At 46.2% G+C, this 14,502-nt stretch overlaps 1 protein-coding gene across 3 annotated transcripts in view; it reads right to left on the bottom strand.

Annotated features, from left to right (window-relative positions):
- Positions 1-9,616: 9,616 nt before the first annotated feature.
- The window catches only part of map4k3a (mitogen-activated protein kinase kinase kinase kinase 3a), a 182,455-nt gene continuing 177,569 nt past the window's right edge, over positions 9,617-14,502 (bottom strand). For all 3 annotated transcript variants that reach the window (XM_056281131.1, XM_056281133.1, XM_056281132.1), the window contains one exon: positions 9,617-11,605. In XM_056281131.1, the coding sequence (XP_056137106.1) occupies positions 11,518-11,605 (88 nt within the window). In that variant the 3' untranslated portion in view covers positions 9,617-11,517. The remainder of the gene's footprint in view (positions 11,606-14,502) is intronic.

Genomic DNA, 14,502 nt, shown 5'->3' with positions numbered 1-14,502 from the left:
GATGTGTCCTTCACCTCTAAACCAATTAGACGTGTCCTTCCGCCTCTAAACCAATGAGATGTAGCCTTCCTCCTCTACACCCAATGATATGTGTCCTTCCTCATCTAAACCAATTAGACGTGTCCTTCCGCCTCTAAATCAATGACATCTGTCCTTCCGTCTCTAAACCAATGAGATGTGGCCTTCCTCATCTAAACCAATGAGATGTGGCCTTCCTCTTCTAAACCAATGAGCTGTGTCCTTCTGCTTCTAAACCAATGAGATGTGGCCTTCCTCTTCTAAAGCAATGAGATGTGTCCTTCTGCTTCTAAAGCAATGAGATGTGGCCTTCCTCTTCTAAACCAATGAGCTGTGTCCTTCTGCTTCTAAATCAATGAGATGTGGCCTTCCTCATCTAAACCAATGAGATGTGGCCTTCCTCATCTAAACCAATGAGATGTGGCCTTCCTCTTCTAAACCAATGAGCTGTGTCCTTCTGCTTCTAAACCAATGAGATGTGGCCTTCCTCTTCTAAAGCAATGAGATGTGTCCTTCTGCTTCTAAATCAATGAGATGTGGCCTTCTGCTTCTAAAGCAATGATATGTGTCCTTCCTCATCTAAACCAATTAGACGTGTCCTTCCGCCTCTAAACCAATGACATCTGTCCTTCCGTCTCTAAACCAATGAGATGTGGCCTTCCTCCTCTACACCCAATGAGATGTGTCCTTCCTCATCTAAACCAATGAGATGTGGCCTTCCTCTTCTAAAGCAATGAGATGTGGCCTTCCTCTTCTAAAGCAATGAGATGTGTCCTTCTGCTTCTAAAGCAATGAGATGTGGCCTTCCTCTTCTAAACCAATGAGCTGTGTCCTTCTGCTTCTAAACCAATGAGATGTGGCCTTCCTCTTCTAAAGCAATGAGATGTGTCCTTCTGCTTCTAAACCAATGAGATGTGTCCTTCCGCCTCTAAACCAATGAGATGTGTCCTTCCTCCTCTAAAGCAATGAGATGTGTCCTTCCTCCTCTAAAGCAATGAGATGTGTCCTTCCGCCTCTAAACCAATGAGATGTGTCCTTCCTCCCCTAAACCAATGAGATGTGTCCTTCCTACTCTAAAGAACAAGATGTGTCCTTCACCTCTAAACCAATTAGACGTGTCCTTCCGCCTCTAAACCAATGACATCTGTCCTTCCGCCTCTAAACCAATGAGATGTAGCCTTCCTCCTCTACACCCAATGATATGTGTCCTTCCTCATCTAAACCAATGAGATGTGGCCTTCCTCCTCTACACCCAATGAGATGTGTCCTTCCTCATCTAAACCAATGAGATGTGGCCTTCCTCTTCTAAAGCGATGAGATGTGTCCTTCTGCTTCTAAACCAATGAGATGTGTCCTTCCTCTTCTAAACCAATGAGATGTGTCCTTCCTCTTCTAAACCAATGAGATGTGGCCTTCCTCTTCTAAAGCAATGAGATGTGTCCTTCTGCTTCTAAAGCAATGAGATGTGGCCTTCTGCTTCTAAACCAATGAGATGTGTCCTTCCGCCTCTAAACCAATGAGATGTTTCCTTCCTCTTCTAAACCAATGAGATGTGTCCTTCCTCTTCTAAACCAATGAGATGTGTCCTTCCGCCTCTAAACCAATGAGATGTGTCCTTCCGCCTCTAAACCAATGAGATGTGTCCTTCCTCTTCTAAACCAATGAGATGTGGCCTTCCTCTTCTAAACCAATGAGATGTGGCCTTCCGCCTCTAAACCAATGAGATGTGTCCTTCCGCCTCTAAACCAATGAGATGTGTCCTTCCTCCTCTAAAGCAATGAGATGTGTCCTTCCACCTCTAAACCAATGACATGTGTCCTTCTGCTTCTAAAGTAATGAGATGTGTCCTTCCACCTCTAAACCAATGACAGGGGCCGCCGAACTCCAGTAATCATGGGGAGGTTAATGTCTTTCTACACTGGTGTAAAACCCATAATATTTATTATTATCTACTACTACTTTCGGCTGCTCCCGTTAGGGGTCGCCACAGCGGATCATCCGTTTCCATTTCTTCCTGTCTTCTGCATCTTCCTCTGTCCCACCAGCCACCTGCATGTCCTCCCTCACCACCTCCATAAACCTCCTCTTTGGCCTTCCTCTTCTCCTCTTCCCTGGCAGCTCCATATTCAGCATCCTTCTCCCAGTATACCCAGCATCTCTCCTCCACACATGTCCAAGCCATCTCAATCTTGCCTCTCTTGCTTTGTCTCCAAACCGTCCAACCTGAGCTGTCCCTCTAATATAATCGTTCCTAATCCTGTCCTTCTTCGTTACTCCCAGTGAAAATCTTAGCATCTTCAACTCTGCCACCTCCAGCTCCGCCTCCTGTCTTTTCGTCAGTGCCAATGTCTCCAAACCATATAACATAGCTGGTCTCACAACCATCTTGTAAACTTTCCCTTTAACTCTTGCTGGTACCCTTCTGTCACAAATCACTCCTGACACTCTTCTCCACCCACTCCAACCTGCCTGCACTCTCTTTTTCACCTCTCTACTGCACTCCCCGTTACTTTAGACAGTTGACCCCAAGTATTTAAACTCAGATGTCTTTGTCACCTCCACTCCTTGCATCCTGACCATTCCACTGTCCTCTCTCTCATTCACGCATAGGTATTCCGTCTTGCTCCTACTGACTTTCATTCCTCTTCTCTCCAGTGCATACCTCCACCTCTCCAGGCTCTCCTCAACCTGCACCCTACTCTCACTACAGATCACAATGTCATCCGCGAACATCATCGTCCATGAAGACTCCTGCCTGATCTTGTCCGTCAACCTGTCCATCACCATTGCAAACAAGAAAGGGCTCAGAGCCGATCCTTGATGTAATCCCACCTCCACCTTGAACCCATCCGTCATTCCAACCGCACACCTCACCATTGTCACACTTCCCTCATATGTATCCTGCACCACTCCTACATACTTCTCTGCAACTCCTGACTTCCTCATACAATACCACACCTCCTCTCTCGGTACTCTGTCATAAGCTTTCTCTAAATCTACAAAGACACAGTGCAACTCCTTCTGACCTCCTCTATACTTCTCAATCAACATTCTCAAAGCAAACATCACATCTGTGGTGCTCTTTCGTGGCATGAAACCATACTGCTGCTCGCTGATCGTCACCTCTCCTCTTAACCTAGCTTCTATTACTCTTTCCCATATCTTCATGCTGTGGCTGATCAACTTTATACCTCTGTAGTTTAGTAATATTTATTATTATCATTATTATTATTATAGTTATTATTATTATTTTTACTATTATTATAATGATTATCATTATAGTTATTATTATTATCTGCCACATGGGATATCTTGGGCTCTCAGTGACCAGGCCGAGGCTTCATCTCAGCTGAGCGGGCTTTTATTACTGGAACCGCCACAGCAGCATGGTCACATGACCAACATCTTCCCTCTCTGCACACTCTGCCTTACCCCCTAGTACAAGTAACACTGGAGCCCTCTCTTGGTTCCTGACCGCAATAACATGCAATAGCCACCTCGTGACGTCCCTTAGCTTACAGGGACTCTGACACAACTTAACCACAACAAATGGCTGCGCAACTAAACAAAATAGCAAACATTTCTTTTTGTTCTGACATCATTTTTCGTCTTTTTTTTAAAAGCAAAACCCCAAACAACATTATCATCTATGGTGATTACATCATTAGCACTATATGAGAGAGATCTGCACCACTGCACCTTTTATTTCACCTCTTATTTCACCTGTGAAAGTCAGTAATTGTGTACATGTGTGAAGATTGTTGTGCTGTAGTGTTGTTATTCTGTATTAAGTACACTGAGAGAGCCACGACACCAGGGTCACATTCCGTGTAGCGCTTACCCACATGGCCAACAAACCTGATTCTGATCATTATTAACATTATTATTATTAATATTAATAGCAGCCTGACGTCATGCTATAATGAACGTAGTTTTCATGGTGTTGTATCCATGTTGAGCAGTGTGTTCTTCATGATCAGCAGTGTGTTCTTCATGATGAGCAGTGTGTTCTTCATGTTGAGCAGTGTGTTCTTCATGATCAGCAGTGTGTTCTTCATGATCAGCAGTGTGTTCTTCATGATCAGCAGTGTGTTCTTCATGATGAGCAGCGTGTTCTTCATGATCAGCAGTGTGTTCTTCATGATCAGCAGTGTGTTCTTCATGACCAGCAGCGTGTTCTTCATGATGAACAGCGTGTTCTTCATGATCAGCAGCGTGTTCTTCATGATCAGCAGTGTGTTCTTCATGATCAGCAGTGTGTTCTTCATGATCAGCAGTGTGTTCTTCATGATCAGCAGTGTGTTCTTCATGATCAGCAGTGTGTTCCTCATGATCAGCAGTGTGTTCTTCATGATCAGCAGTGTGTTCTTCATGATGAGCAGCGTGTTCTTCATGTTGAGCAGTGTGTTCTTCATGATGAGCAGTGTGTTCTTCATGATCAGCAGTGTGTTCTTCATGATGAGCAGTGTGTTCTTCATGATCAGCAGTGTGTTCTTCATGATCAGCAGTGTGTTCTTCATGATGAGCAGTGTGTTCTTCATGTTGAGCAGTGTGTTCTTCATGATCAGCAGTTAGTTCTTCATGATCAGCAGTGTGTTCTTCATGATCAGCAGTGTGTTCTTCATGATGAGCAGCGTGTTCTTCATGATCAGCAGTGTGTTCTTCATGATCAGCAGTGTGTTCTTCATGACCAGCAGCGTGTTCTTCATGATGAACAGCGTGTTCTTCATGATCAGCAGCGTGTTCTTCATGATCAGCAGCGTGTTCTTCATGATCAGCAGTGTGTTCTTCATGATCAGCAGTGTGTTCTTCATGATCAGCAGTGTGTTCTTCATGATCAGCAGTGTGTTCCTCATGATCAGCAGTGTGTTCTTCATGATCAGCAGTGTGTTCTTCATGATCAGCAGTGTGTTCTTCATGATGAGCAGCGTGTTCTTCATGTTGAGCAGCGTGTTCTTCATGATGAGCAGTGTGTTCTTCATGATCAGCAGTGTGTTCTTCATGATCAGCAGTGTGTTCTTCATGATCAGCAGTGTGTTCTTCATGATGAGCAGCGTGTTCTTCATGATCAGCAGTGTGTTCTTCATGATCAGCAGTGTGTTCTTCATGATCAGCAGTGTGTTCTTCATGATCAGCAGTGTGTTCTTCATGTTGAGCAGTGTGTTCTTCATGATGAGCAGTGTGTTCTTCATGATCAGCAGTGTGTTCTTCATGATGAGCAGTGTGTTCTTCATGATCAGCAGTGTGTTCTTCATGTTGAGCAGTGTGTTCTTCATGATGAGCAGTGTGTTCTTCATGATGAGCAGTGTGTTCTTCATGATCAGCAGTGTGTTCTTCATGATCAGCAGTGTGTTCTTCATGATCAGCAGTGTGTTCTTCATGATCAGCAGGGTGTTCTTCATGATCAGCAGTGTGTTCTTCATGATCAGCAGTGTGTTCTTCATGATCAGCAGTGTGTTCTTCATGTTGAGCAGCGTGTTCTTCATGATCAGCAGTGTGTTCTTCATGATCAGCAGTGTGTTCTTCATGTTGAGCAGTGTGTTCTTCATGATGAGCAGTGTGTTCTTCATGATCAGCAGGGTGTTCTTCATGTTGAGCAGTGTGTTCTTCATGATGAGCAGCGTGTTCTTCATGATCAGCAGCGTGTTCTTCATGATCAGCAGGGTGTTCTTCATGTTGAGCAGTGTTCTTCATGATCAGCAGTGTGTTCTTCATGATCAGCAGTGTGTTCTTCATGTTGAGCAGTGTGTTCTTCATGATCAGCAGTGTGTTCTTCATGATCAGCAGTGTGTTCTTCATGATGAGCAGTGTGTTCTTCATGTTGAGTAGTGTGTTCTTCATGTTGAGCAGTGTGTTCTTCATGATGAGCAGTGTGTTCTTCATGATGAGCAGTGTGTTCCTCATGATCAGCAGTGTGTTCTTCATGTTGAGCAGTGTGTTCTTCATGATCAGCAGTGTGTTCTTCATGTTGAGCAGTGTGTTCTTCATGATCAGCAGTGTGTTCTTCATGTTGAGCAGTGTGTTCTTCATGATCAGCAGTGTGTTCTTCATGATGAGCAGTGTGTTCTTCATGATGAGCAGTGTGTTCCTCATGATCAGCAGTGTGTTCTTCATGATCAGCAGTGTGTTCTTCATGATCAGCAGTGTGTTCTTCCTGTTGAGCAGTGTGTTCTTCATGATCAGCAGTGTGTTCTTCATGTTGAGCAGGGTGTTCTTCATGATGAGCAGTGTGTTCTTCATGATGAGCAGTGTGTTCTTCATGATGAGCAGTGTGTTCTTCATGATCAGCAGGGTGTTCTTCATGTTGAGCAGTGTGTTCTTCATGATGAGCAGTGTGTTCTTCATGTTGAGTAGCGTGTTCTTCATGTTGAGCAGTGTGTTCTTCATGTTGAGCAGCGTGTTCTTCATTTTGAGCAGTGTGTTCTTCATGATCAGCAGTGTGTTCTTCATGATCAGCAGGGTGTTCTTCATGATCAGCAGTGTGTTCTTCATGTTGAGCAGTGTGTTCTTCATGATCAGCAGTGTGTTCTTCATGATCAGCAGTGTGTTCTTCATGATCAGCAGTGTGTTCTTCATGTTGAGCAGCGTGTTCTTCATGATCAGCAGTGTGTTCTTCATGTTGAGCAGTGTGTTCTTCATGATCAGCAGTGTGTTCTTCATGATCAGCAGCATGTTCTTCATGTTGAGCAGTGTGTTCTTCATGATCAGCAGTGTGTTCTTCATGATCAGCAGTGTGTTCTTCATGTTGAGCAGTGTGTTCTTCATGATGAGCAGTGGGTTCTTCATGATCAGCAGTGTGTTCTTCATGTTGAGCAGTGTGTTCTTCATGATCAGCAGTGTGTTCTTCATGTTGAGCAGTGTGTTCTTCATGATGAGCAGCGTGTTCTTCATGATCAGCAGTGTGTTCTTCATGATGAGCAGTGTGTTCCTCATGATCAGCAGTGTGTTCTTCATGATCAGCAGTGTGTTCTTCATGATCAGCAGTGTGTTCTTCATGATCAGCAGTGTGTTCTTCATGATCAGCAGTGTGTTCTTCATGATCAGCAGTGTGTTCTTCATGTTGAGCAGTGTGTTCTTCATGATGAGCAGTGTGTTCTTCATGATGAGCAGTGTGTTCTTCATGATCAGCAGTGTGTTCTTCATGATGAGCAGTGTGTTCTTCATGATGAGCAGTGTGTTCTTCATGTTGAGCAGTGTGTTCTTCATGATCAGCAGTGTGTTCTTCATGTTGAGCAGTGTGTTCTTCATGATCAGCAGTGTGTTCTTCATGTTGAGCAGTGTGTTCTTCATGATCAGCAGTGTGTTCTTCATGTTGAGCAGTGTGTTCTTCATGTTGAGCAGTGTGTTCTTCATGATCAGCAGTGTGTTCTTCATGTTGAGCAGTGTGTTCTTCATGTTGAGCAGTGTGTTCTTCATGTTGAGCAGTGTGTTCTTCATGTTGAGCAGTGTGTTCTTCATGTTGAGCAGTGTGTTCTTCATGTTGAGCAGTGTGTTCTTCATGATCAGCAGTGTGTTCTTCATGATCAGCAGCATGTTCTTCATGTTGAGCAGTGTGTTCTTCATGTTGAGCAGTGTGTTCTTCATGATCAGCAGTGTGTTCTTCATGTTGAGCAGTGTGTTCTTCATGATGAGCAGTGTGTTCTTCATGATCAGCAGTGTGTTCTTCATGATCAGCAGTGTGTTCTTCATGATGAGCAGTGTTTTCTTCATGTTGAGCAGTGTGTTCTTCATGATCAGCAGCGTGTTCTTCATGATCAGCAGTGTGTTCTTCATGTTGAGCAGGGTGTTCTTCATGATGAGCAGTGTGTTCTTCATGTTGAGCAGTGTGTTCTTCATGATGATCAGTGTGTTCTTCATGATGAGCAGTGTTTTCTTCATGTTGAGCAGTGTGTTCTTCATGTTGAGCAGTGTGTTCTTCATGATCAGCAGTGTGTTCTTCATGTTGAGCAGTGTGTTCTTCATGATCAGCAGTGTGTTCTTCATGATCAGCAGTGTGTTCTTCATGTTGAGCAGTGTGTTCCTCATGATGAGCAGTGTGTTCTTCATGTTGAGCAGTGTGTTCTTCATGATGAGCAGTGTGTTCTTCATGATCAGCAGTGTGTTCTTCATGATGAGCGGTGTGTTCTTCATGATGAGCAGTGTGTTCTTCATGATCAGCAGTGTGTTCTTCATGATCAGCAGTGTGTTCTTCATGTTGAGCAGTGTGTTCTTCATGTTGAGCAGTGTGTTCTTCATGTTGAGCAGTGTGTTCTTCATGTTGAGCAGTGTGTTCCTCATGATGAGCAGTGTTTTCTTCAGCTGTGTACACTGAAATATCACTGGACTTGAGAATACACCTTGGTGTCAAACTTTGTAGTTTTTAGCTTTACAGAATGAAATATTTTATTTAATTATACAAACTCAGATCAACATTCTGTTGTAAATCTGTTGATATTAATGCTTAAATTCTTTATTCATAAAATGTCACGTGTAAACTGTTGTGTCATCTGTGTATTGTTAAGAACAGGTGTAAGCAACTGAACTGACTATGTTTCAGTAGTGTGGGCCACATATTAAGTTCGGCAGTGTGGGCCACATATAATTCGGCAGTGTGGGCCACATATTAAGTTCGGTTCGGCAGTGTGGGCCACATATTAAGTTCGGTTCGGCAGTGTGGGCCACAGTAAGTTCGGCAGTGTGGCCCACATATTAAGTTCGGTTCGGCAGTGTGGGCCACAATAAGTTCGGCAGTGTGGGCCACATATTAAGTTCGGTTCGGCAGTGTGGGCCACAGTAAGTTCGGCAGTGTGGGCCACAAATGAAGTTCGGTTCAGCAGTGTGGGCCACAGTAAGCTCGGCAGTGTGGCTACTACTAGTAGTGTGTTTTTGTGTTTGTTTTCGTGGTGTATTCTGCCTGTAACACTTTAACTCGTGTTTATGACAAAAGAAACGTGTAACAAAACATTACGGGTCAGTTTAGAGTGGGGTTCGGGTTTAGGTTAAGGGTTAAAGGTTAAGGTTAGGATTGAGCGAGCTTTCATTGGGGAAATAGGCTGAGGGGTGTGATTGGCTGAGGGCTCTGGGAAGAGGCGGAGCTTCTGTCCGATCTGGTTTGGTGAACGTGTTCACCATTGTGTCCGCCGTTCAAGCATATCCAGCTCGATGTGCGCATGCGTCAGCAGCAGTGTGGATGGGCGGGTGGGTGAGCCATTAAGGGACAGTACACCGGTCTACATGGTGAGTGATCAGCCGGCGCAAATGTGACGCAATCCTGAGAGGTGGCAGACCCGACCAACAGATGTGCCGAGCACAGCGGGACGAACAAACACACACGACCGAGTGGGAATCGGCTCTGTGCATAACTGTAGTCCGCTGACTTCCGGTTTCTGCTGCAGCGGTCGTACCAGTTTCCTGTTGGCTGGCGTGTGCTGTTGACAATGGCATCATTTTCTCGCAGGCATCGCAAAAATATATCATTGTCAATATCACGCGCTAACAAACAGGAAACTGGTATGACCGCTGCTGTAGAAACCGGAAGTCAGCGGACTACAGTTATGCACAGAGTGGATTATGGGATACGAAGGCAAAACGAATGAAGAAACGCAAGCTCTGAATGATTTAGCTGTTTATAGTTTCATATGAGCCCTGAATTAGGTGGGCTATTAGTAGGACGTACAGTTTATCAAGGTGAGCTCGTACTCACGTCAAAAAACGCACCAGACACCAACCATACAAATAAACCCTTCTGAAGGTTGCAGGGTTTGGACATCAATGGATCAGACGTGGTCTTTAAATGAACCATAAATAGAGTGTCAAGAACAACACTTGTCAGCACATAAACCTCCCAAACCGTCACTTAACAGGTTCATAACAAACAATATTAACAACACATAACGCACCAGAGCAATGTCTGGCAAAAAACACAATCACATTTCCTCAAAGTAGGCCAGAAGTCCCTCCACCCATTATCCAAGCCACTTACCCTGCTCTCAGGGTGGCGGGCCCCCGGGGATGCTGCAGCCTAGCCCAGCAGTCACTCTTCTGTGAAATCTTGGCAGGTAAATGTTAAGACATAGAGACAGGTACACAGGTAAAGAAGAATTTACATGCTAGCACATGCTAGCACACGCTAGCACAGTGGGTCCGGCACGCAGCTGAAACCTTCCCGCCAGCGTAGGGAACATTTTAGAAATCACATCTCAAATGAAAACAGTTCTCTGCAGATCAGTTTGTGCTTGTGCTCAGGATGCTGCAGCAGATGCAATCAGTCACAGAGCACAACCGGTGCTTGTCTGCCCAGATAGCAAAGCTGCTGTGGCCCGGACCCGCCCCACACCGACACGTCATCCGGCCCACATACCGTGTGGAATGATGGCACTTGGGCGGGCCACTCCTGTTTGCCAGATCTGGGCCAGAACCAAGCCATAGCAATGCCGCACATGCCACATATTTGTCAAAGGTGGCCATATTTGTTTTGTAATATTCACCATTTACCACACGGGGCGCTGAAGGGTCACATCCAGATCACATGTTGCCCAGAGCACCACATCTTTGCCAGAAAAGGCCCACATTTGATTTGGCATATTTGGGCCATATTTGCTATTATACATGTGGGCCACTTCAGGCTCACATCCAGTTTGTCAGGGCCAGAAGAAGACCATCAGTGCCGCATCACTGCCTGAAGTGGCCCACATCCAGATGCGGTCTGGGTGAGGATTAAAATTAATCAAACACAATAAAACCATGTGTGTACATGAAGAAGTAAAGGCAACTGAGAAGAACTGCGGTCCCTGTGCAGCCTCGACGCCCTTCGACCCCCGAGAAATGTGGGCACCACTGGTGGCTCTCTGTCCATCATCTTCATCAGTTTTTACAGGACACCCTGGGCTCCAGCCTCCGCTGGAGATTCTTAAAAGCAAAGTTGTTTGTTAAAAACCAGTTTAAAGTCCACAAGCAGAGACACCTGCTGTAGCAGAGCTCAGCACTACACAACTCTCCACCTTTTACCTGAAGCTGGGGACAGACAGACCAGCTAGTCTAAACTGGTCAAGTTAGACACAACTGTACAACGGATGCACGGTGATATGGAGACAAACATCTACACAAAATCTCCCTAACAGAAAATCAACTATTACAGCTCCACCCACATCTGAATGGGAGGCGTAGGAATGTTAAAGCAGAGTCTCTCCAGCTGCTGGGAGGCGGGAAACGCTGCATGGCGACAGTCTCCTCCAGGAGCGGTGAAGAACGCCTCCATGCGGGACACTCCTGGACACAAACCCTAAGACGTCTCCATCTGGAGAAAAGCTGCAAAGAGCTTTCCTCCAACCACCGCTCCCACTTAGTCCAGCCGAGCAGACGCCCCACCTGCTCCAGCACAGAAGGCTCCCCGCTGTGCTCTGGTTCTGGTTCCATGGGAACGTGTGAGGAACGTGTGAGGAACCAGAGGTGACGGGAGCCGTCCAGGACGGGTGGAGCGTGGTAGCAGTAGCGTGAGCGATGACGAGGGGAGGATGAGCCTCAGTAGCTGTTCTCGTGTCCGGCCAGGATGTAGAGGTTACTGTGCTCCCCGGGCTTTTCTGTGGGCCGGCTCTCTAGCACCACCACCCTGCCAGAACAGGAAGGACAGCGTCAGAACAACTAGGTCAGCAGCACTCTGGCCGTTCATCAGGAATCCCTGCAGGCCTCACCCTCGTTTCTTCCTCCTTATCCACTAAAGTCCACCAGAAGCTACAAGGTACGACTACCACTACGTACCACAAGGTACGACTATCTACACCCAATTCTGTGTATCTACACCCTACTCTGTGTATCTACACCCTACTCTGTGTATCTACACCCTACTCTGTGTATCTACACCCTACTCTGTGTATCTATACCTTACTCTGTGTATATACACCTTACTCTGTGTATCTATACCCTATTCTGTGTATCTACACCCTACTCTGTGTATCTACACCTAATTCTGTGTATCTACACCCTACTCTGTGTATCTACACCCTACTCTGTGTATCTATACCCTATTCTGTGTATCTACACCCTACTCTGTGTATCTACACCCTACTCTGTGTATATACACCTTACTCTGTGTATCTATACCTTACTCTGTGTATCTACACCCTACTCTGTGTATCTACACCCTACTCTGTGTATCTACACCCTACTCTGTGTATATACACCTTACTCTGTGTATATACACCTTACTCTGTGTATCTATACCTTACTCTGTGTATCTACACCTTACTCTGTGTATCTACACCCTACTCTGTGTATCTACATCCTACTCTGTGTATCTACACCCTACTCTGTGTATCTACACCCTACTCTGTGTATCTACACCCTACTCTGTGTATATACACCTTACTCTGTGTATATACACCTTACTCTGTGTATCTATACCTTACTCTGTGTATCTACACCCTACTCTGTGTATCTACACCCTACTTCTTCTTTTCATCAGCTGTCAGCCTTCCTCCTCCACAGGAACAAGTTCATGTGATTCTGACATAACTTCATCTCATTGTATCAGGTATCTTACAGGTTGTAGCTAACACTGTTTACACACAGGCAGACGGGCGGTGTCAGACCGACGGTGTTCAGACGGACGGTGTCAGATGGACGGTGTTCAGATAGATGGTGTTCAGACAGACGGTGTTCAGACGGACGGTGTTCAGACATATGGTGTTCAGACGGACAGTGTTCAGACAGATGGTGTACAGACAGACGGTGTACAGATAGATGGTGTACAGACAGATGGTGTACAGACAGATGGTGTACAGACGGATGGTGTACAGACAGACGGTGTACAGACAGATGGTGTAGAGACAGACAGTGTTCAGACGGATTGTGTACAGACAGATGGTGTACAGACAGACAGTGTTCAGACGGATTGTGTACAGACAGATGGTGTACAGACAGACGGTGTACAGACAGATGGTGTTCAGACGGATTGTGTACAGACAGATGGTGTACAGACAGATGGTGTTCAGACGGACAGTGTTCAGACAGACGGTGTTCAGACGGACGGTGTTCAGACGGATGGTGTTCAGACAGACGGTGTTCAGACGGACGGTGTTCAGATAGATGGTGTTCAGACGGGTGGTGTTCAGACGGACGGTGTTCAGACAGACGGTGTTCAGACAGATGGTGTACAGATGGTGTTCAGACAGATGGTGTACAGACGGACGGTGTTCAGACAGACGGTGTTCAGATAGATGGTGTACAGACGGTGTTCAGACAGACGGTGTTCAGACAGACGGTGTTCAGATAGATGGTGTACAGACGGTGTTCAGACAGATGGTGTACAGACAGACGGTGTTTAGATAGATGGTGTACAGACGGTGTTAAGACAGATGGTCTACAGACAGACGGTGTTCAGATAGATGGTGTACAGACGGTGTTAAGACAGATGGTGTACAGACGGACGGTGTTCAGACAGACGGTGTTTAGACAGACGGTGTTCAGACGGGTGGTTTTCAGACGGGTGGTGTTCAGACAAGACGGTGTTCAGACGGACGGTGTTCAGACAGACGGTGTTCAGACGGACGGTGTTCAGACAGATGGTGTACAGACAGATGGTGTTCAGACGGACAGTGTTCAGACAGACGGTGTTCAGACGGACAGTGTTCAGACGGACGGTGTTCAGACAGATGGTGTACAGACAGATGGTGTTCAGACGGACAGTGTTCAGACAGACGGTGCTCAGACGGACAGTGTTCAGACGGACGGTGTTCAGACAGATGGTGTACAGACAGATGGTGTTCAGACGGACAGTGTTCAGACAGATGGTGTTCAGACGGACAGTGTTCAGACGGACAGTGTACAGACAGACGGTGTTCAGACGGACGGTGTTCAGACAGATGGTGTACAGACAGATGGTGTTCAGACGGACAGTGTTCAGACAGACGGTGTTCAGACGGACGGTGTTCAGACGGACGGTGTTCAGATAGATGGTGTTCAGACAGACGGTGTTCAGACGGGTGGTGTTCAGACGGGTGGTGTTCAGACGGACGGTGTTCAGACAGACGGTGTTCAGACAGATGGTGTACAGATGGTGTTCAGACAGATGGTGTACAGACGGACGGTGTTCAGACAGACGGTGTTCAGATAGATGGTGTACAGACGGACGGTGTTCAGACAGACGGTGTTCAGACGGACGGTGTTCAGACAGATGGTGTACAGACGGTGTTCAGACAGACGGTGTTCAGACAGATGGTGTTCAGACGGACGGTGTTCAGACGGGTGGTGTTCAGACAGATGGTGTACAGACGGACGGTGTACAGACGGACGGTATTCAGAAAGATGGTGTACAGACGGACGGTGTTTAGATAGATGGTGTACAGACGGTGTTCAGACAGATGGTGTACAGACAGACGGTGTTCAGATAGATGGTGTACAGACGGTGTTAAGACAGATGGTGTACAGACGGACGGTGTTCAGACAGACGGCGTTTAGACAGACGGTGTTCAGACGGGTGGTGTTCAGACGGGTGGTGTTCAGACAAGA

Source organism: Lampris incognitus, chromosome 5, assembly GCF_029633865.1.
Source record: "Lampris incognitus isolate fLamInc1 chromosome 5, fLamInc1.hap2, whole genome shotgun sequence".
NCBI lineage: Eukaryota > Metazoa > Chordata > Actinopteri > Lampriformes > Lampridae > Lampris > Lampris incognitus.
Note: the sequence above shows the minus strand (reverse complement) of the source record. Positions and strands in the feature narration are given on the sequence as shown.